The sequence below is a fragment of the Dendrobium catenatum genome, unplaced genomic scaffold (assembly GCF_001605985.2).
Source record: "Dendrobium catenatum unplaced genomic scaffold, ASM160598v2 fragScaff_scaffold_133, whole genome shotgun sequence".
NCBI lineage: Eukaryota > Viridiplantae > Streptophyta > Magnoliopsida > Asparagales > Orchidaceae > Dendrobium > Dendrobium catenatum.
In genome coordinates, this window is record NW_021318595.1 from 5,557,785 (window position 1) to 5,580,561 (window position 22,777).

At 36.6% G+C, this 22,777-nt stretch overlaps 1 protein-coding gene across 1 annotated transcript; it reads left to right on the forward strand.

Annotated features, from left to right (window-relative positions):
- Positions 1 to 1,340: 1,340 nt before the first annotated feature.
- LOC110107158 (cysteine desulfurase, mitochondrial) lies at positions 1,341 to 3,217 on the forward strand. Its single transcript, XM_020837337.2, has one exon. The coding sequence runs from the start codon at positions 1,451 to 1,453 to the stop codon at positions 2,852 to 2,854; it is 1,404 nt and encodes a 467-aa protein (XP_020692996.1). The 5' UTR covers positions 1,341 to 1,450; the 3' UTR covers positions 2,855 to 3,217.
- Positions 3,218 to 22,777: the final 19,560 nt, after the last annotated feature.

The window sequence follows — 22,777 nt, forward strand, 5'->3', positions numbered from 1 at the left end:
TAATAATGGAAAGGGGAGACACCCCAAATGAATAAAATTTAGTTTACAAGCTGGTCTCAAGCAAACCTCCTAATAGAGGCACTAACAAAATTTCAGCTCCATAATTTATTTTAATTTCACCCGATCCAAAGCTGGCTATTTTTTATTCAGAAAAGGTGTATCACTGTTTTGAAAACCGGACCGGACCGGCCGGTTCAACCGGTTCAACCGTGAACCGGTCCGGTGGCCGGTCCGATCCAACTTCAAAACCGGCTCTGCATAGAACCGGATCAAACCGGATGAACCGGTCGAACCGTGAACCTCTCCCTCTTCCGGTTCGTTGTCCGGTCCGGTTTTCACAACCTTGAGTGTATGATCTAAATTTGATCTACATAAACGATATTATTATTACAGGACCTTCAATGCCTGCACTTCATTCCTTGACAAAACCATTTTAAATCCCAAGCTTAATTTTCTTGTAAAGTATTTTCTTTTTTGACCTCTTCGTATAGTAATACAGGTGCAATTCTTTTCATATCTCAAAATCTCAAACACCTAATTGTCATCTTGTCGCTAACACATGGTTACAACTTTAATAATGAAGATCAATGTCCTTTATGAAGTCAGAAATGGATCAACTATTCTCTTGCATCACATGAGCCATTACAACAACTAATCTATAATATTCCAAGCCATCATGCTTCATTGAAAGTTCTCTCACTTATTTAAGATATAATTAAGTATTGAGACTTGTCAATGAGAAACTTAAGCAAAAAAAATAAAATAAAATGAAGTCTTCACAAGGAGAAATTATTCCGTGCGGAGTTCGGACGGTAAAGAATTGTCCGGATATGAGTGTACATAGTATTTGTGCACTGTGTAAAAAAAATCAAACTATGTATAAAATTATATTCAGTTTACACTTACATCCGAACGGTTTTTTATCATCCGGATTTCGTACGGAATAATTTCTTCTTTACAAAAGGGAACAAACTAGTATAATGTTTTCAAATTACTTGTCTCTTAAAAAATTGTTCCTCCCAAAATTTTGTAGGGCAACAATTTTAAAAGTGCCGAGCAATAATAATAATAATAATAATATATCTTAAAATTACCATTAGTGATTAAAGTTTTTGAAAACAAAGGCTATGGAGCAGGGCCACCTGCTTGTTTAAGATGAAGAGATGGACTGAAAAAATCAAGTGAATACAAACACATTTTATTATTAAGCTTAGAGATTGCTGAAATTACATTGGCCGATTTTTTTTTTTTTGTATTTTGGCTAGGAAGGAAAAACCATAAATTGGGAGATATTTTTGGGTATTTTGGCTAGAAAGGAAAAACCATAAATTAATTTTGCACCGTAGTTTAATTGTTAGGGTACAAGCAAACCAACGCGTCCAAATCCCGCACCAGCTTCCCCTCTTGAATCATCACCACTACTACATCCTCGTTCACTTTCCTCCGATCAATGACTCCAAAGGCCATGTTCCCGAAGCTCCTCCCTTCCGCCGCTGGCCTCGTCCGCCGCATCTTTCTCTCGTCGCGTCCCCTCTCATCCTCCTCTGCTGCTTCTCTCGCCACCGCCGAACTTTCCTCGCCTCACACCAATTCTGTAGACGCCGACGAGGAAGGCATCATCACGATGAAGGGAGTTCGCATCTCCGGCCGCCCCATCTACCTCGACATGCAAGCCACCACCCCCGTAGATCCCCGCGTCGTCGACGCTATGCTCCCCTTTTACCTCGCACGCTTCGGAAACCCTCATTCCCGCACCCACCTCTACGGTTGGGAATCCGAAGAGGCCGTCGAATCCGCCCGCACGCAGGTTGCAGCTCTCGTCGGCGCAAACCCTAAGGAGATTTTCTTCACTTCGGGAGCCACCGAGTCGAACAATATTTCCGTCAAGGGCGTCATGCGTTTCTATCGCGACAAGAAGAGGCACGTCGTGACCACCCAGACGGAACACAAGTGCGTCCTCGACTCTTGTCGCCACCTACAGCAGGAGGGCTTCGATGTCACCTACCTCCCCGTTCGTTCTGACGGCCTTGTCGACCTCGAACGCCTTGCCTCAGCCATCCGACCCGACACCGGGCTCGTCTCTGTCATGGCAGTCAATAACGAGATCGGCGTCGTGCAACCTCTCGAGGAGATCGGAAAAATCTGCAAGGAGAAGGGCGTCCCCTTCCACACTGATGCTGCTCAGGCTCTAGGAAAGATCCCCATCGACGTTGAAAGGATGGGGATAGGCCTGATGTCGCTCAGCGGGCACAAGATTTATGGTCCAAAGGGTGTTGGCGCACTTTACCTACGCCGTCGCCCGAGGATCCGGGTTGAACCTCAGATGAGCGGAGGCGGTCAGGAGCGTGGCATCCGCAGCGGCACTGTGCCTACGCCGCTTGTTGTCGGTTTTGGCAAGGCCTGCGAGATTGCCATGAAGGAGATGGAGTATGATGGCCGTCGGATTGCGGCTTTGCACGAGAGGCTTCTTAAAGGAATTAGGGAGAAGCTGGATCGAGTGGTGGTGAATGGGAGCATCGAACATCGTTATGCTGGAAATTTGAACCTGTCATTTGCTTTTGTTGAAGGTGAGAGCTTGCTTATGGGACTACAAGCGGTGGCTGTTTCTAGCGGGAGCGCATGCACTAGCGCCAGTCTCGAGCCTTCTTATGTGCTAAGAGCGCTTGGAGTAGACGAGGACATGGCTCACACTTCGATAAGATTTGGGATTGGTAGGTTTACCACTGAAGCAGAGATCGATCATACCATAAAGTTTATAGTTCATACAGTTAAAAAACTGAGAGATATGAGCCCTCTTTATGAGTTGGATAAGGAAGGGGTTGATATCCAAAAAATAAAGTGGTCACAACATTGAGATTTACTTGATCGGTGTGGGTACTGTGATATAAGAGAACACATGGCTTTAGGAGAATTGGAATAATGAGTAAAGAGGATGATGAAGAGCAGACAGACTGGTCTATATGGAAAGGAGGGCTTTGCTCTCTGTAAGCTTTTTTGTGATGCACATCTTTTAATAACTCTCTTATGCTGAATTTTGTGAATAGGACAATGCACAATATGTATTGATTTCTTAGATTTTTCTGTTGGAATGTGCATACAAAATATGTATTGGTCTTGTTCAATTAGTTTTTGTTTTGCTGTATGTGACTATAACCACTGGCGACTTTAGTTCTTATCGGCACTATAAATAAAGGGATCACGGCTTTATATTTTCTAATTTGGCAATTTCTGCCTAGTTTTTTTGGGAATCGCTGGCAGGTTGGTTGTCAATTTGGTTTAATTTTGCTGTATACTTTGGGAATTCTCTACTAAATTTAATGTTTTTGATGCATTACATATTTACGTAGCAGAAATATTAGTCAAAAGATATCCTGATTATAGCTCTTTCTTAGTTCCTTTGCTTTATTGTATTATTTCTTTTAATTGAACTTGTGCTGTTGTATTAAACCTCATTGGAAACTAGGGTTCATCTTCATTTTCTCTGGAAGGATGGCTATGACATATTGTCATGCATTTCTTTTCTTTACAAAGAAAGGATCTTCTCAGTTCATGCTATTCACCTTTAAAAGAGGAAAAGTTTAACCAGTATGCTTTTTAGAGGTAGCTGTCTGCATGGATAAAGCTTTTTAGTTGGTTATGGCAGTGGGTTCTAGGTTCATGAAAAGGTTTGCCAAATCGCATGGGATTGGCTTATTGCCTGATTTTGTACCCCCTACATGAAATCTTGTTTGATGTGTTATTGAGTCAAAATTATGGTTTAGAGATGGTTATTTGATTTTTGTGTGGTTAGATTGATAATGGTAACACACAATGTACAAAACTTCTGCCATAAAGATAAAGGGAAGGTTCATGTATGCATACTTATCTTTGTATTGTAGAAAGCATTCAAACTTGTGACCTCTATGATCCAAATGGAGGGGGAACCACACGATTGCTCCAAGGCCCCTTTCTTTTGATTGGGAGCAAGATTAGGCAGGCGTATGAGTCAATTGTTGTGAAAATTAAGTGTGATACATTAAATGCTGATCCCATTGACAGCAAATTTTATGTCCTGATCAGGAATTTGTGAGTATCTCATAGAAATAACGTATTTAATTGTGTTGGTGCTGCGCTGGGGATGGCCAACAGAGGCGGATCCAGTTTCTTTTTTTAAGGGTGGACAAAATTTTCTTTCTGTCGGATGGACAAGGACGTTTAGGATTGATAAAATTAGGACAAACAAGATTTTTAGGGGGCAAAATACCCAAAATATTCCAAAATATCCCCTCTAAATATTATTTTTTTATAGGGTGGGCAAATGCCTACCCTGAGTACACGGGGGATCCGCCCATGATGACCAATGAGAGACACCTAGTTTATTAGGTCTTTTAATAATCATCTACTAAAGAGGATGGAGATCCTTTTTTTATGGAAAATGGATGGAGATCTTATTTATCGTACAAATATCTCACACAGTCAGATAAGAATTATATGTATAATTTCTTTCCTGATCTAGTCATTCAAAAAGTGTGACTGTAGAGTTCTTCCAATTCTTTCTCAGCAAATTAAAGATTTTCAACTACATAGATTCTGATAATCATTTTATTCTTTGTATTTAAAGCAATTTTCTAACACTCCTAGTTGGCAGTTGCTATTCCTCTTGAATGCTAATTGAATTATATCAATATTTATACCACCATCTTTATTCTAATTAATTTTTTCAGATGTTCCTTAGACGATACAAGTATTGTTTATCCCTTCCATGTTGCTTTACGTTGGCTCAAATTATTTCTGTTGTTCTCTACAAAAATGCCGTACTTTCTGAAGCCTATATTAGACTTGAGATCAGATTTATTTCCGTTAAATGCATGCTTCAGAAGGTAATGTTATCCAATATAACACGTGCATGAGCCTGGTTAGTTGCAAAAACTGAGATTATTTTTCCTATTGTAAGTATTTAGCTCTCATATTATGACAACTAAAACCTTGGACTTTTGGATGGAACATTGAAGATCTAGTGATTGAGACTTCCTCGATGGATTGAAGAGAGGTATGATGTCTAATCCTTCCATCAAGCTCTGCATTGTAGCAGGAGCCGAAGCTTTGCTATTGCATGGAGTTTTACATTCGTAACTATTTCCTTGTTGTGTTAATTATATAATTATATTCCATTGGCAGATTCCCACCTATAGCTATCCCACTGTAGCTGGACTTGGTAATTGCTGCTGTTTAAAATCGTCTGTTGCCGATTATCTGGGATCCTCTGTTCCATGTGCTTCAGTGTTCAGTTGTGCTAGTTTCCTTTTCTGTGATTTGTTTAAAATCAAGGAAAATTTATTTGTCTTTGCTGGTGCTGAAATTCGAAATTGTCGTTTTAGCTGAAATTTAAGATTGTTGCATTGAAAATTGCTTTTTTTAATCAGAATTTTGAGGATTATTAAAAACTACTAATTGTGGGTCATTTTAGGTAAAAATTGAACCTCAAGGCATGTATTTTTTTAAGAATTATTTAATAAAAAATGTTGTTTTCTCTGTTTTCTCTCAAACTTGAGTTTGTTGTTGGTTGTAAATTTTTTTAGCAGTGCAAGTCTCGATGATAACTTTCCGTGGATGTTTCTCCTTAAACCAGCGTGGGGTTTTGATCTTCTAATTGGTGATTTCTATCCTTGTTCTTTTCAACTAAATACTTTGATTGATTCTATGTGCAAGATTGAGATTCTTTCAAGTATATTATATATCTGCTTTTCTTTTTCTTGTGTAACTTTAAATCTCTAAATGGTTTTATTCAGTCTTAAATTTCTTATAAAATTTTAAAATTTGATGGGTGTTTCATTATTGTTTGGTGTGAATTGTACGCATTTTCTACACTCCTACATTCGATTAGAGATATAATCTTAGGAAATTTCCATAGAGGATTGATAATTTCGAAGATTTAGAAAATAAATATATATTATTTCGTGAATATGCGGATCAACTACATGAACAATTTATGTATTATAAGAAAGTGAACATTGTGTATGAATATTAAGATTGGTTTATGAGTATTGTAGTTATAAATCATTAAACTTGATGTTATTTTGTTGCCATTATCTATTTCATTTGAATCCCCACACAAGATTTATGAGTGAATTATGTTACAATTCACAAAAAAGTACTATTCGAGGCTTATCTAGATCTTTTAATATTGAAGCATATTATGATCATTGTTTTAGGGCAATTCGCTCATGTAATTAAGGTTTATCAAGGAAGATATTACCATCTCCTTCAAAGTCCGTTAAACATATATTACAATAACAAATCTTTATCCCACTATGTGTGGTCGTCATGTTAAACATATATTGATAGAATAGATTTGAAGAAATTTTTTTTCATGATTATCCTTTTGAAGTTGAATTAGATAAATATTTACATTTACAAATGGATTCTTTTGATATTGTTGAAACTCATTATGCACCTACATTCACGCATGTTCATGTGCATGAATTCATTATTGAGTAATAGTTAAAGCCCCCAAAATTGAGTATAAGAGGAAATTTTAATTTAAGTCTCAAATAGAAATTGAAAGTGAGCTTGCGATCATATCATAATCTAAATTGCAATTATAATATTAATCTAATCTTGATTGTGAGTAAAAGCTTCTATCCGTAATTTAATCTACTTTTAAATTTAAAGCTGAACAAATAATGTCTACCATGGTTGATGAGTCAATTGATCGACTAATAAAGTGATTTCTGAATGTAAAAGAGAACAAATTATGTCTGCATAGTTCATAAATCAATTTAGCTAATTGTTAGAAAGTTCTTGGGATATTATTTATTTCTATTATTCTATGATGAATGTTCAAATTAATATTTATTTTGTTATAGTTTTTTGGTTCCTAGATGTGCAAACTCATGAAGAGAATCTTATGGAGAAATATGAAGTTCAGTCAAACCTAGCACTGCAGAATTAATCCCAATTAATATTGAAGTGATTTGGATTATTTTTCCTTAAAGAGGTTGTCTTTATATATATATAGGCATATCATATTTATGGTTTGTTTTTTTTTTGTTTAATTTCTGTCATATCATCATCTAATAATGAGTTATAAATCATTATTAGTATAAATCAGGATGCGGCATAAAGATATTTGCTGGAAATTAATTATTATTTATTTTAATTATAAGTTTGTTGATGTGAAAGGGAAACATACAAAATTTGAATTAGGTGATAAAGTATTGGTATATCTAAATCCTGAAAGGCCCCTTATATGAACTTTTAAGAAGGCAGGACCTTATGAAATCATACGCTAGTGAGGGCTATTCCTCCACTGATATGCTCACAAAAGTGGTACTCGTTAAATTATCTTGAAATGATGATATGGAGGCACGATATAGAGAATTGTTTAGGCGCTGGATATTAAGTTAGATACTTTAGAAATTCTATCTGCAAATGGGTTATTGCTAAGATGTGGAGATAAATTTCTATACCCAACCTGTATAAGTTTCTTACTTACCTCTCTTTATACACCACCCTTGATGTAACATGTACAATCATATTTACATACCAGCATCTAACTAATCTTTACCGGTTTGTTAACTCACCACCTCTAATTATTATAAGAGGTAGTTGCTTGGTGTTGAAGATCAGCCCACAATCACAATCATATAAAGAAAAGGAGAGAGAGCACATGTGGTGTTAATCGATAGAAGAGTTTTTATGATGCTTGTTGAGGGGATATTTTCTACTTCTTCGAGGAGGTGATGGTAGTTTTAGTTCCATAAATAAGATGAGCTTTTGATTGAACTTAATGCAATAGAGTATGGGACTAGTAACTATAACAGTTATATCTCCTTCTCCATGTCCAGCCATTGTCTTTGCAATAGATGGTTGCATTTTCTCTTTGTTGGTGACATAAATTAAGTGTTATCTTTGTTTTTATTTATATGAAGTGTAATATTTTCATATATATATATAATGGACATAGGTTGAAGTTTAGTAACTATCTAGTCTTTTTGTAATGGACGTAGGTTGATCTCATCAAAGCATGTAAATATCTTTTTGTTTGTGTTTGTGCATTTGGTTTCCCATTTTTGTGTAATTTTTTGTGGCTATTAACCTAGCATTTCCTTGGGTGCATTCTCATCATGTAAGCTTAAGCTTATCATAAACAACTAAATTGGTTATGCCAATGCATATAAGAGAGAGAAAATCATGTACCAGTACTTTTATTGCACTCAGCTATGAGTCATGCTTCTGAGCTAATTTTGATATGAATTGATCAAGCTTATTGTGCCTCACCTTCCATTCTCACATCCTTAATCCTCTAAATCATGGTCTTTCGTGTAAATTTTGAGCATTATTTTGAAGGACTACACCCTTTAGCATACTGCCACTTAGGATATTTGATTAGAGGTAACTTATGACTCTTATCATATTTCCTATATGACATTATTTCTTGATCCCTTCCATCATTGATAGATTGGATCGACCAGGTTAACCAAGAGCAATGAAATCATGAATATTAATTGGTTGATCATCTATCCGCATCTAATCCTTGGATACAAGCTAATCTTATACTAATCAAGAGTGTAATGATATCTCTAATCGAGAATCGGATGTGCCCATGGGAAACCAAAATCCATCAACATTTAAGTAAAATGTAGTTAGAAATCTATAAGATCTCATCTTAGTATACCTTTGGAACTCCATGCTACACTACATTCCTTTCCTAAAATTCTAAAAGCATTTTGTAGGAAATGGATCACACAATGAGCTCATTAGCCTATTACGATCCCACAACTCAAATGCACTTCTCTTTATCAAACAAGGTGTGAAGAAATCACTCAAAAATTACATATCTTGATTTACCAGAATAGCCCTTGAAGTTACGAATGCGAATCCATTAGTTGTATATGCTTTGCTCGTTCTTCAGCTAAAGAAGTGCTTAATCTAGTTTTTTTGTAGCCAATATTCCTCAATTAAATTGGATCTTCATCAAAAGGTTGATAAATATATGAACATCAATAAGATACTAATAATGTTAAACTCATCTAATGCTTTTTTGTAAATATTGTCGGCCTCTCTCAGGAGAAGAAAGGGGATTGTTGAGCGATAATGCTGGGGTTCTCATGAGATAGAGTGAGATTCATCAGTTGGGAAGGCTCACTTAGAAATAAGTTCTTTGAACACTTTCTGTGCTTATGTGACTGAGTGTAAAGATCTGTTGTCAAGGTTGAAGTGCTTGATATTTACATGTCCACGATTTAGGGAATGAAGTTTTTTTTAATGATAAAATCTAATGAAGAAAGCTCCAAGTGAAAGTACGAGTAAATTCTGTTTCAATCTTAACATAAACAATCATGATATTGATGATTGTCGGCATCTCAACACATTGATTGCTCTGCTCAAAGAGGAACATATAAAAGAGTTCGTGGCTGATAGACGTCAAGAGAAGGTGGTAGTGCTAAAAAATACTAGCCCAAGCAAAATTAGGATTGCTGAGATGATTGACGCAATCATTGGGGGAGCTAGACTTAAGGCCCATATAATAAAGTAAACCTCACTCTATCGCTTTCACCCATCATTTTTTAAGATCTTCTGATCAGTTAGATTTTTTTTTTTCTTGTGGTGAAATCAACAATAAGCATTTTTTAAGTTTTCCACAAAAAAAAAAGAGATTTATATGAGAAGTTTCATGAATATACGATTCTATAATTTGATTTACAAGCTAAACTTGTTGACTAGAATCATAAACCTCCAAAAGTGTCTATATTTATCTCTCAAGAGTTAAATGAATATCAGAAAGAATAATTACTCTTCCATTCCTTGGAGGAGACTATAGGTCTCTTCAATCAAGGTAGATTGATTTCATTGTATTGAGAGCCTCATTTGCTACGTTATTACCGTCAAACTACCTTCAATTGATTTCAAGCTGTCATGTCGACAAGAACTTGGCCATGAAGTTCCTAACATAAGGTGTGATTTGATTAGGGGAAATTTGATTCATTCTCAAAAGTGTTACTTGAAGACTCTTTGAAAACAACATTTAAGCATTCTCAGCACAGGAATGAAAAATCGAGGGACCATAGCAGTTGAAGAAGTTATCGAAGTGCTTATGGTAGAGGGAGATTTTGATTAGATCTTACACTTCAGCTCATTACCTTGAAGTTGTTAAAATAATAATTACTTTTTTACGAGGTAACTTGGATATCATAGCTTGAGCATCTTTTAAGATGCTGTAAGTGGATTTGGATGTTACTTGTTATGGGTTTAATCCATGCATTGTACGTAGAGTTATCAAGGAAAATAAGAAAAGATTTATAGAAGAGCTGAAGGAAGCAATGTGAATGGAAGTCCGCAAATTGTTGGATGGAGTTTCAGTTGAGAAGTCTTTCACCATACTTCTTTTTTTCAGGTGAAACTGTTTCCCCCAAGTCTTTCACCATACTTGGTTTTAAACATTGTCATGGTAAAGAAGGTGAATGGAAATAGAAGATGTGTGCCAACTTCATCAAATTGGATGATATTGGCCCAAAGATTCATATCATTTGTTGAGCATTTATACTCGTTTTATATCCTATATTTATTTATTTTTTGTCACTTTGCCAAATTATCATCAAATAAAGATGCACTTGTTCAATGAAGAGAAAACACTCTTCACTGTTAATACAAGCATATTTTGCTACAAAGTGATGTTATTCAAACTAAAGAATGTTATCACAGATTCGCAGTGCACTAGAGATTGATGAACAAAATCTTTAGATCTCGCGACGAGCTTGTTAAAACTTAGAATCTGATTGATCATCTTCAATTTTTCTAAGACTTCTGAAACTTTCGGGAGGTGTAAAATTAGGTTGAATTCCATCATGTCTTTGGCACGAGCTTGTGAAATTTTCAAGAGAATATTATTTCTTTGGATGAAGGAATGCCAACTTGATTAAAGTTCGAGTGATTTTATAGATGAACTCACCTTGGTTGGTGAATGCATTACATAAGCTGACTGGGAAATTATCTAAGTCAATTTATGTCATGATCGGGTAAGAGAAGTGCTTCATATTCATAGCTCTGGATAAATCCTACTACTCTACTAGTTTAATTAGATAAAAGATTGTGAGAGGTCATTCCTGGAACTTAAAAATATTTGTCATCATTTCCACATCTTAATAGCCCAAAATTGGGTGAACAGATATTGATAGAAATATGAGCCATTGAATCTATATTTAGTAAAGTGTTGGTTTACATAGGTGGGAATAACATCAAAATTTCATTCTGTGCGGAACCCTGAATGTAGCCAAGTTGAATTATACAATGATGGAAAGATTTGCTTAGGCCCTTATCATGTTAGCAAGAGGAAAAGGATCAAAATGGTCCCCAACTTTATTAAAGGACTATTTTGTTCCCACAAGCCTTTAAAAAAAATCAAAATAGTCCCATGATTGGACTATTTTGGTTCCTCTTTAAGGAATTGAGGGATCAAAATGGTCCTTTAATAAAATTAGGGATCATTTTCAATAAACCATTTTGATTCTTTTATCGGTTAGCTAGTTGACTTGATCATACTTGTAAGGGCATTTGGTGAAGTTAGTAGTTGACACATTGAAGAAAATTCTCCAATAAAAAAAAAAAACTTTTTTCATTTAGGGAGGTTAATAAAGTGGTTGATCAAACTCGATGCGTAGAAGATCAAGCATGCGTCGAGGATTGCAATTAGCTCTCAGATTTGACCATACATGTAGAAGAAAGGAGCAAGATTTCAAAGAAAGTTGTTGGATCATGCATGCAAATAATGCAGTCTGAAATAAACAAGTTTAAAATTTGAGTAGTTTTGAAGTATTCATAAGTAATCATCGTAAACTATACAACAATAATAATAACAACATCAATCCTTTATCCCACTATGTGGGGTCGGTTACATAAATTTTTTTATCTTTTGTGTTCTATTAAGAGATAAATTCTCATTTATATCTAATAAAGAAAAGTTATTTCTAATATTTTCTAATCAAATCTTTTGAGGTCTACCTCCACCTTTCTTAACATAGGACATATTTAATACATCTACTCTCCTGACCTGGTCATCGGAAGGTTGACATTTTATGTGACCGAACCATCTAAGGTGGCTCTCTCTAATCTGATAGGAAACACTTGTAAATCTCAAGTATTTCCTATCAATCTCCGTAAAACAACGAGCAATGCTTCCAAAATCCAAGGAAAACATTAGATTTTATTGTAAAAAATCAACTAACGGAAGAAAAAACAAACAAGATACAATTGATCCTCAATTCGAGAGGAGGATCGATCTCTCCCAAATCTCTAAACGCAGCTAGAGCCCAAAGAAAACCTAAATCTAAGAGATCTCAAATTTCAGCCAAATTCAAGATACCTAAACCCTAGGAAAACAAACTATTTAATGCATACAAATCAAAAGGAAATCCCTAAACAATCCCTACATTCAAATTTCCCTCTCAAAACTCTAAAAAAACTTATTAAAAAGCTCTACTTGTGCGGTCGGGCCGCCCGATCTCCGCAGGAGGCAGAGATCCCGCATCAGTTGCGAAGTGCTGGTCCCGTGTGGACCGATTGAATCAGTCTAGTGGACCAGTCTAACAATACCCCCTCCCAAAGATCCACCTTGTTCTCAAGGTGGAAATATGCTTGTGTTCCCGCAGAGGTGACCATCCTTGAGGTGACTGAAAAACCTTACTGTATTGTTGAATCAATGGCTGCACGGAAAGAGAAACATCCCCCCCCTCCTCCAATCTGATGGCATCCAACCTGTGTAGTCCCATCAGATAATCTTCCCCCACCTCTTGTATGTCTCTAACCATGATCTTAAGTGATGTCATGGCTTTGGATAGCTCTGCATCTCCCCTTATAACCACCTTTCTCCCATCCACCATTAATTTAATTGTGAGTACTCCCCAAGTGTCCTTGGTTTCCCCAAGGTTTGCAACCACTTCATTCCCTAACTCTAGTGGGAGAAAGTCCTTTCTTACTTAAATCCCCTGGATGATCAACACCACTCATTTACAGATTCTCTGGCCTTTCTCCACCTTCCCTGTACCCATCATCACCCCATAACAATCAATGTCCACCAATTTCACTCCCAGTTGGTTGACAACCTGAGTGGAAATGAAATTATGGGTAGCCCCATTGTCAATCAAAACAACCACCACGATGCCTGCTATCTCCCCCTTCACCTTTATCGTATGATTCGAGGTGAACCCTACTACTGAATTCAGGGAAACCTTGGCTAGATCAAATGCAACTTCTCTGATTTTCCACCAGCTGTGCCAACTTCATGGCCTCCCCTAAGTCACGAGGCATCAAAATCTTCACTGTTGCTCGGATCTCTGCCTTCAACTCCTTCATGAAGTTCCCTTTTAATACCGTATCTGATAATCGCTCCACCCTACTGGCTAGGTGCTCAAATTGTCCCCGGTAGTCTGCTACTGATTCCTCCTGTGCCAGAGCAAAGAACTACTCATAGAAATCTCCTCCTCGGTCAGTTTGGAAATGTTCAATTATGCAGTCCTTGAATTCCCTCCAGTCCCTGATAGGTCTCCTTTGGTCTCGCCACTGGTACCATGATAGTGCCTTCCCTTCCAAACATAGGTCTGATGCTGTCAGTTTCTCCTCCTCTGTTAGTCCATTAACGACAAAGTACCTCTCCACCTTATAGATCCACCCATACGCATCCGCCCCCCCTAAGATATGCATATTCAACTTCCTCACCTTCTGATCTCCACCATTCCCCCTTATTCCTCCATAGCTTTCCCTCTCCCAAGTGTTCGGCCCACCCCACGTCTCCCGGTTTTCCCTTGCCCTGCAATAGTCCAAACCCCCTTCGAATTCCCCTCTTCTTCTTTCAAAATTTGCACCTCGACGACCATAATATCCCTCCCGGTGTTCCCAATCAGCACTCCTTTGCTCCATCCCTCCATACCCATGCCTTTCCCCATACCTACCTCCTCTATCCTCCCTCTGGAAAGGCTCCAGATAGGGTTTCCTTCTTTCTCCCTCCCCGATTTCCACCTCATCTTCCTCCCTACGAATTTTAGAATTCGTGTTTTTTCTTTTCTCCTCTTTTGCCACGGAAGCCGCCGTTTGGTTGTGAATTTCCAACATTTTCTTCATCATGTCCCGGAGATCGGTTACTTGTCATTCCATGGAGGAAATCCTTTCCTCCACCGTTGTCTTGATTTGGTTCATCTCCCCTTCAAGCATTTCTTCTAGCGCATCAACTTTCTTGGCCGCCATCTCGAACCGAACTTTCGTAAATCCAAAAAATTCGGATTTTGATTACAAAAACAGCAACTCCGTCCCTTCCCGACCAAAAATCAGCTGTCACACTTCACCAAAATCAGCCCACGAACGGTCCCAAGACTTGCTCTGATACCAATTTGATAGGAAACACTTGTATATCTCAAGTATTTCCTATCAATCTCTGTAAAACAACGAGAAATTCTTCTAAAATCAAAGAAAAACAATAGATTTTATTGCAAGAAATCAACTAACGGAAGAAAAACAAACAAGATACAATTGATCCTCAATTCGAGAGGAGGATCGATCTCTCCCAAATCTCTAGACGCCGCTAGAGCCCAAAGAAAACCTAAATCTAAGAGATCTCAAATTCAGCCAAATTCAAGATACCCAAACCCTAGGAAAACAAACTATTTAATGCATACAAACCAAAAGGAAATCCCTAAACAATCCCTACATTCAAATTTCCCTCTCAAAACCCTAAAAAAAACTTCCTAAAAAGCTCTACATGTGCGGTTAGGCCGCCCGATCTCCGCAGGAGGCGGAGATCCTGCGTCAGTTGCGAAGTGCCGGCCCCGTGCGGACCGTCTGGACCGGTCCAGTGGATCTGTCTAACATAATCTTATCTGGCACTAGAGCTACTCTAACTTTTTCATGGATATACATATACTTGTTTCACATTTTGCTTCTAAGTGTAAATCCACTCATTCACCTGAGCATCCTTGTCTCTGTAACACTTAACGTGCTTTTTAGCTTCTCTTTTAATTGTTGTAAACTTTGCTTTTTGACTAAAAATTGAAGGTGCCAACAATTAAGCTAAGTTTGAGGGAATTCTAGTTGAACTTGAACTACCGCTTGGAGTTGAACTCTTAGGCCATTGTGAATAAATAATTTCAAATACATTAGTAGACTCTAAGTAAAAAAATCTCCAAGCTAGAGAACTTTGAAGTGAAACGTGTGTCACGAGAAGAGAATCAACTTGTTGATCTCTTGGCCCATATATGTTAGTCTACATGCAACCACTTTCCTAGAGTTGATTGTCCCATTAATTAATGAATCCGAGGTGACGCAAATTGATGAGTTTGACTGCTAGCACGAACCATTTTTTACCTATAGATAAAATGAAGCAGAAGTACATAGAAATTTAATTTACTTGATATTTTATCTTGGATAGAGTTCCTTCAACAATTCTTCTTTGAATTTAATTTAAATTGGCTTTATCCTGATGGAGTAGAAGTTTTTGAGGAAATTCATGTTAGAGTTTAACATGACAAATTCTAGCCCAAATGGTCCTCAAGGAAGGTCACAATTGGCCAAGTTTTGAGTATGGTGTTAAAGATTTTGCTAAAAAATGCTGAAGCTGCGTGGTGTAAGGTAAGGTTCTTCATCAATTGAGCCAGTAGCTATAACCAATTGCAAGTTCAGAACCTTTCCTTCTATGGTTGATGGATTTCATGGGTCCTTTGCAAATAGGGAGAAGATTCCTACTAGTCTTTGTAGGCTATTTCTCTATTTGGATTAAAGTAGCCTCGCTTGCTCAAGCAATCACCTATTCAGTAATCAAACATACACTGATGAACATATTTAGTTGATTTATCTTTTATTCAGAGATAATAATTGACAATGGTCTGTAATTTACTAACAAGATGTTGATTTTTTGGTTTAAAAATGGTGTTTACTTGAAGTTTGCTTTAGTCGGATCCTTAGAGTAGACATTTGGAGAAGTTAAATGTCACACAGGTTTCTGGGAAGATGAGTTACCATCCTTACTATGGGTGCAGACCTTATAAAGAGATGAAATGGTATCAATAGCTTTTAGAAAGAGTGAGGGTGCCGAGCCTATGGAGAGAGAGTTTGTGGATATATTAATTTTCCATTAAAATGTTATGAAAAATCAAGTGGAATGATTGGTCCATTTATAGTCTTTGAGAAAATTCAAAGGAATTTCAAAATTTTAATTTATTATATTTAAATTCATGCATGATTATAGGTATCCACTGATTACATGCATGATAAGTGGCTAATGCTATTGATATTAGTATGGAAAGAGGGAATCTCCTAAATATTAGATAATCAATTGTTATTCTATTTAATTTTAATTTTTTATTCACCATAATAATTCATTAATGAAAATGCTAATTAAATAGAATGATTTGAAAGGGTTTGCCAAATGTTTGGAATATTTATTTTTAATTTTTTTTAATGGGGTTGTTCTAAAGAAGAGGTAGAGAGGGGATGGTGGTATTGGCCCTTGTGTGGCCTCATGTGTAACATGGTATGCTCATATAATTTCATGCATTATTCAATGCAATTTTCCTATAAGTTGATCTAGCCACAACCAGGTAAGCTTGGTTATCTAATTTTTCTTTATCTCTTTAATTGGGTTGGTCTACCCTTGTGGTCCTCCCGATCAAGCATTTAGTAGCAACCTAATTTAGGGAGGTTTGTCCCTCGTATGTTTTTCTCTGTTGATTTCACGCATGATTATTTGATAATTGATTAACGAAGCTCATCTGTTGGGAGAGCCTCCTAGAGCATGCCCCCATTCCCTCATTTGTTCCTACAAATCAGTTGAAGATCTGGTAAAATGTCTCTTTAATCTAATTTTGGCTGTGGGATAGTTGAACCTTTGGCTTTCATACTTTTTTGAATTTGCCAGCAAGAGTTAGAATGAACGTATTGGGGCTTCTTATCTTTTGTCTTTAGATAACAACCAATTTTTACCTCTACAGGTTCCAACTTAGTAGATAGTGCTTGCTTTGCTTGGCTGACTTATCAAGGTAGTTGTTTCTTTTGACGAAGTTTCTTGGGTTGGCAAAGCTGCTTTTTCTAGACAGGCCTTGATTGGCAAAGTGGCGCTCCTTAACTTGCTTCTGATGTGAAGGATGATTTCTGTGCTGCAGATTGCGTCTTTTGGCACCTTCTTTTCTTGTTCTTAGAAGATGAAAGGGAAACTGTTGTTGTGGCAACCTCTTGAAGGAAGAGGGATTTGAAGTTGTGCAATTGTTCATGAATTTCTTGGCTACTACATTCAGATCCCTTAGTGTCTGAATAGACATGCATTCTTTTTTCCTTTATAAATAGACATTTCTTATAAAAATACATGTTCTCTCTCCCCAATTAGTATGGGATACCTTGGATTATATGATGCACATCAAACCATATTATGTTATCGATAAATTTTACAATGATTGTCTTTTCCTTTAATTTTCACCTTTCCTAAACCAGGTTGGAGCATAAGGGTTTGGGTTTGTGGTAGTTTTGGTTTGGTGTCTGATGATACTCACACGAGTAAATTTCAAAAATCTTGTTCATTCATCTCCCAGAATCTATGGTTGCACTCGCAACATATTGTTTTTTCGTTTCTGATCATGTTCTTTGTCTTTGTGGTAAAATGTGATCATTTTCACAACTTGCAGATCCATCAATTCATTATAATTTATTACGAGAGCCTTCTTATTTTTGGTCCCCTCTTTGTTAAGCATGTTTGGTTTCTTCTCTAGATGCAATCTCTAGCAGTCACGCCTATGTGACCTGTAAGATTGTAGTGGAAATGTTGGTCTTTTCATTTGCCTCTTTTCTTCAACAGGTTTGGCATCAGTAACTTGCCATCTATGCCCTTTGTGTTTATTGTTGGTTTGATTTTTCTCTTCATTGGCTATAGCTTCTAGCCTACTTTGATGATGCTTCCAACTCAAAATAGCTAAAGAATTTGCTTAGGTTTTTATGAATTCCGGCAATATGTTTCTTAAAAGCTGATTTCTCTTCCAATAAAAATTTCAACGCAATAGCTTGCTTATGAAATGCTATTTTGCTTTTGCACACTTTGCATGCCGTTATCTCAGTCGTTACTTTCAGACTCATTTTTCAGCTTCATATCTGAGAGGATAACATTGAACCTTCAATAATCATTGGAATCTTGTCCAGTCATTCAAGACATGATTCTGAGTTCTACATATCAATGCATACCGGGATAATTTAATTTGTACAAATGCATTGGTGCACTTGTAGATGTAAAATCAAGCTTGCCAATTGTATACCATATTAGTATTTACTCATCCATCCTATGTTAATAGCTCAAGTTTTGGATCCATTTTGAATGGAAACATATTAAGTTGGGCCTCACGGTAGATTTTTCTCCTCGTTCAATCATTTGAAAGATATTTTTTGAGCAAGCACAGGCTCACCTTAGTTCATGGAGCAAAATTGCTTGTCACGAGGTAGTTAGAGGAGACATTTTTTCTTGTCTCGCGTATGCCCCACAAGTTAAGGCATTGCCTTGGGTGGGGGGCACACCTTTTGCGTTTGGTTAGCTTTTGTATACCCCATGCTAGAGGTTGATTTATTTGATTTTATTTCTTATATTTTAAAAAATTTTAATTCGTGAAATAGGAAAGAATTTATAAATTCTTTTTCTTACACTCCACTTCATGATAGATATAATGCTTCACCTTAGGCCTTCATCATTATCTGATATTCTGATGCAATGTAAAAAGTACTTTCTCTTTCTTAGTTACTACATAGCTCCCTTGTGATCTACATGGCTAGTAGTAGCAATTGTCTAAGTGTGAGATGATGTTTTTACTATCATATACTCATATGTTTGATGATATATCTAGTTAAATTTTATAGTTTTATTAATTTAATTTCTCCTCGTCAGTTATTCTTGGGGCTTGGATATGGGATTTTGGGTTTAAAGGGATTTTAATTTTCACTTCTTGATTTCATTGTTATCTTTTTTCTCTTCACACAACCTACCAGCTTGGATTTGCATTTTGATACCAAATGATTCTTGATTATGATGAGGTTAATGAGAAACTTTCCAAACTCCGAATGCTAGTGGGGAATAGCTAGTAATATAGTTTGAGATATTTTGAAAAATAATTATATTGATATGTATGCCTTTAGGCTGTGGACTTGAGTTGATCACTTCAACCAAGATAACTGTTGTTTTTGTAGGGCTACTCCATGTATGGTTAATTAGATGTTTAAGGTGCTTTGGTGAGGGATAAAAGGACATTTAGAGAGAGAAATAAATTAAATTTAGATTGATTATAAATTTGAATGATGTCTTTCTTTTCTTCTCCTTTTCTTTGTGTCCTATCATTCTTCTCTCTCAGGTTTTTCTTGTTCTTTTTTCTTCCTTTACAAGAAATTAATTCCTTTCTCCAGTTTGATTTTCAGGTGAAGGAATTAATTCTTTTCACTGTTTGATTTTGCCAAATAGAATATTATGAGTGTGTGTGTGTGTGTGTGTGTGTGTGTGTGTGAGAGAGAGAGAGAGAGAGAGAGAGAGAGAGAGAGAGAGAGAGAGAGACTATAACTCTTCTTTTCTTCATGTTGTGTTGATGGCATTAATTTGGCAATACGCTTTTTACAAGTGACCATCATGGTAGTTTCTGATAAGCTGTTTGTTTGGACATATGATTTGTGAAATTGAAGAAAGACTTCCATTCCTTAAACTATTTCTTAATTCTATCTTCTCCAATTTGATGAGTTGTTTTCTACATAGGACCTTTTAGGTTTTCTATGAACATCATCATGATGCGCCTTGGATATAAAAACAACAAATCACAGCAGGAAATTTATAGAAAACAAGTAAAAAATAGTAGATTTAGGTGGAATAGTGGCTGATTTTTATTAATAACACGACATATAAATAAAAAAAATACAATCGATAATCAATTTGAGAGGTAGATCGTCTCTCCCGCTAACCCTAGATGCCGCTTGGAAGCTGGAAGGAAACACTTGAAGATTTCAGGTAAATCCTATCAAGAGAGCAAAAACAGCAATAAATCTTCAGAATTCCAATGGAAAACCAGTGAAAAACAGTAATTTAAACAAACTACGGAAGAATATAACAAGATATAAGTGATCCTCTATTCAAAAGGAGGATCGATCTCTCCCAAATCTCTAGATGCCGCTAGAGACTAAAGAAAACCTATGAGATCTCAAATTTCAACCAAATTCAAGCTACCATAACTCTAGGAAAACAAACTATTTAATGCATACAAATCAAAAGGAAATCTCTAAACAGTCCCTACATTCAAATTTCCCTCCTAACTCCCTAACAAAACCTCACGCACGCCTGGGCGTGCGTTCGGCGGGTATAGGAGGCGAAAATATCTGCCTCTGTTCGCGTAAGCTAGTCCCGTTGGACCGGTCCAACCGTCCAATGGACTGATCTTACAGAAGCCGTTACAAAAGAAAAATACAACACAACTCAAATTCTGCATAAAACAAAATAACCCTAAACTTCCCCTTAAAAAAGCTCTCCCACCTCCTTATACCCCTTTCCTAATATATTTTCCTTCAAATTCTCACCTCCTTAGCCCCTTTTCCCCTTTTCTTACTCTACACGACTTATAATTTTGTGAAAGCTCTTAAGATGATATGATACATTTTCAATAACAGAAGCTTGCTATAGGTGGGAGGTCATGTTGGGGAACTCCTCACATAGAAGGATAAAAGGTGTGAAACACCTTAAGTAAAAAGAAGTTAAACTCTTAAACATAGAGGCACATTTTAGTGTAATGGTTGAAATTTCATTAAGAAACTCAATAGTTAAGCGTGCATGTCTTGGAGAAATCTTGGGATGAGTGACCTCCTGGGAAATTACACAAACAAGACAAAACTGTGAGGCCCTTGGGCGAAAGCTGACAATATCTCGATAGTTAAGAGTTTGAGATGTTACAAATGGAATCAGAGCAATACATCAGTCGGAAGATAGGAATTAAGTGTCATACAAGACAAAGTGCTACGCCATGTGAGCAATCTTTTGAATCCTGTATAGGACAAAGTGCTACATGGTCGGAGTCACCAATTGAACTTGTAGGGATCACCTCTATGTTTCTATCTGTATGGTGGATGGTTTCAAGATAAAGATACTGACGGGGACGTCAGATACTTAAGTGGGTGAGATTTTGAAACCTCTTAAGTAAAAAGAAACTAAACACTTCAACATCGAAGCACCTTTTGATGTGATGGTTGAAATTTCATTAAGAAACTCCATAGTTGAACGTACTCATCCTGGAGAAATCCTGGGATGGGCGACCTCTTGGAAAGTTACTCTAACAAGACAAAACCATGAGGCCCTTGGGCCAAAGTGGAGAATATCTCGATAGTTAAGAATTTTGATATGTTATAAAAGAGATGGTCCACATATGAGCTCGCATGGACTGTAAGAAGCTGGTAGTGTGGGCTTGTATGTGCACAACGTTGTGTAGTAATGGTCCTTGACCTAGCCCTAACGAAGGCGAGCTTGAGCAAGGATGACCGAACTCAAAAAAAAAAAAAAAAAAAGGAAAAAGATGATGACCCAACTCACCATTTTGGTGATCTCACAAGCACACATGCTCTAGTGGTCGGAGCTAAAGCCTTCTTATATATAGAGGTATTTTCATCTCGTTTAGAAGTGTGTTGAAATCGGAATATCGGGTTTTCATTGTGAAGGTTTAAGTCACAGAGCTAGCGAGGACTATTTGCTAGTTAGACCATTGCTGATTGCTTCTCCAGTAGTTGATTAAGTTATGAAGTACCTCAATATGTATTTTTATTTCTTCTTAATTTCAAAGCATGAGAGAATGGTGATTTGATTGTCCTACAATCCAAAACCCTGGTTTTATTATCATTCCAGAATAAATTGGTCGTAGGACTTCTAATATATATATATATATATAGTCAAACTATTTCAATAGAAAATGCTAAGGCTTCTAAGAAAATCAACCGTTAAAAATATGGACCTATGAGAAATGCCTCCTTGACTTCTAGGATTAAATGTAATTATATTATTTACTTGCTTAGCAGATTGTAGATTTCTCATTTTATTGGCGTGTTCATTGCTTGGTTCCAGTTTTGTTGTGACTGTGGAAGTAAATGATTTAGGACTGTAATTCTTCAACTTCTTTTTAAGTTAACTCTTAAAATTCATTACAGAATTATAGCATAAATCCAAAGATTAGCTGTATCAGTTGATAGTGTTAGCATGTATAGACATATTTCTGTAATTTATGCTTTTTCTGGGAGAGAAATTGGGTCAGGATAAACCTAGTCCTTGTGAAATCAATGATGGAACCCTTACTTTAACAGCAAGCCCAGCCTGGCTTGTTGGCCCTACCTGTAAGTCAGGCATCATTGATTGCTTTTGGCTAAATATAATAGAGTAGCTATCGTGTCCATATGTTAGTTATTTTTCATGATTCCTTCAATATTTGTCCGAACTTTGGAGTACTCGATAACAAGTTTATTAGTTTGCTACATTTTAAGTTTATTTCGAACTTCTTGCATGCATGCATGATAGGTTATTGAGATGTTATTTTAACATTGCGAAGCTAAAAAAAAAAAGGCAATAACAAATGTGCCAAATTATGCTATGGCAGATGTTCTTGTGGAGACTTTTTACTAATTCGTTGGCTCCTTTTGAATCCTGTATTGTCTGTAGGAGATAAAAGAGAGAAAAAAAAAAATGAAAGAAATAGAAAGAGAGGATTTAAGGATTTTATTATGAAGCTCATCTTGATTTGTTGTTTGGGAGTTTTGGCTATCAAATAAAAGGTCA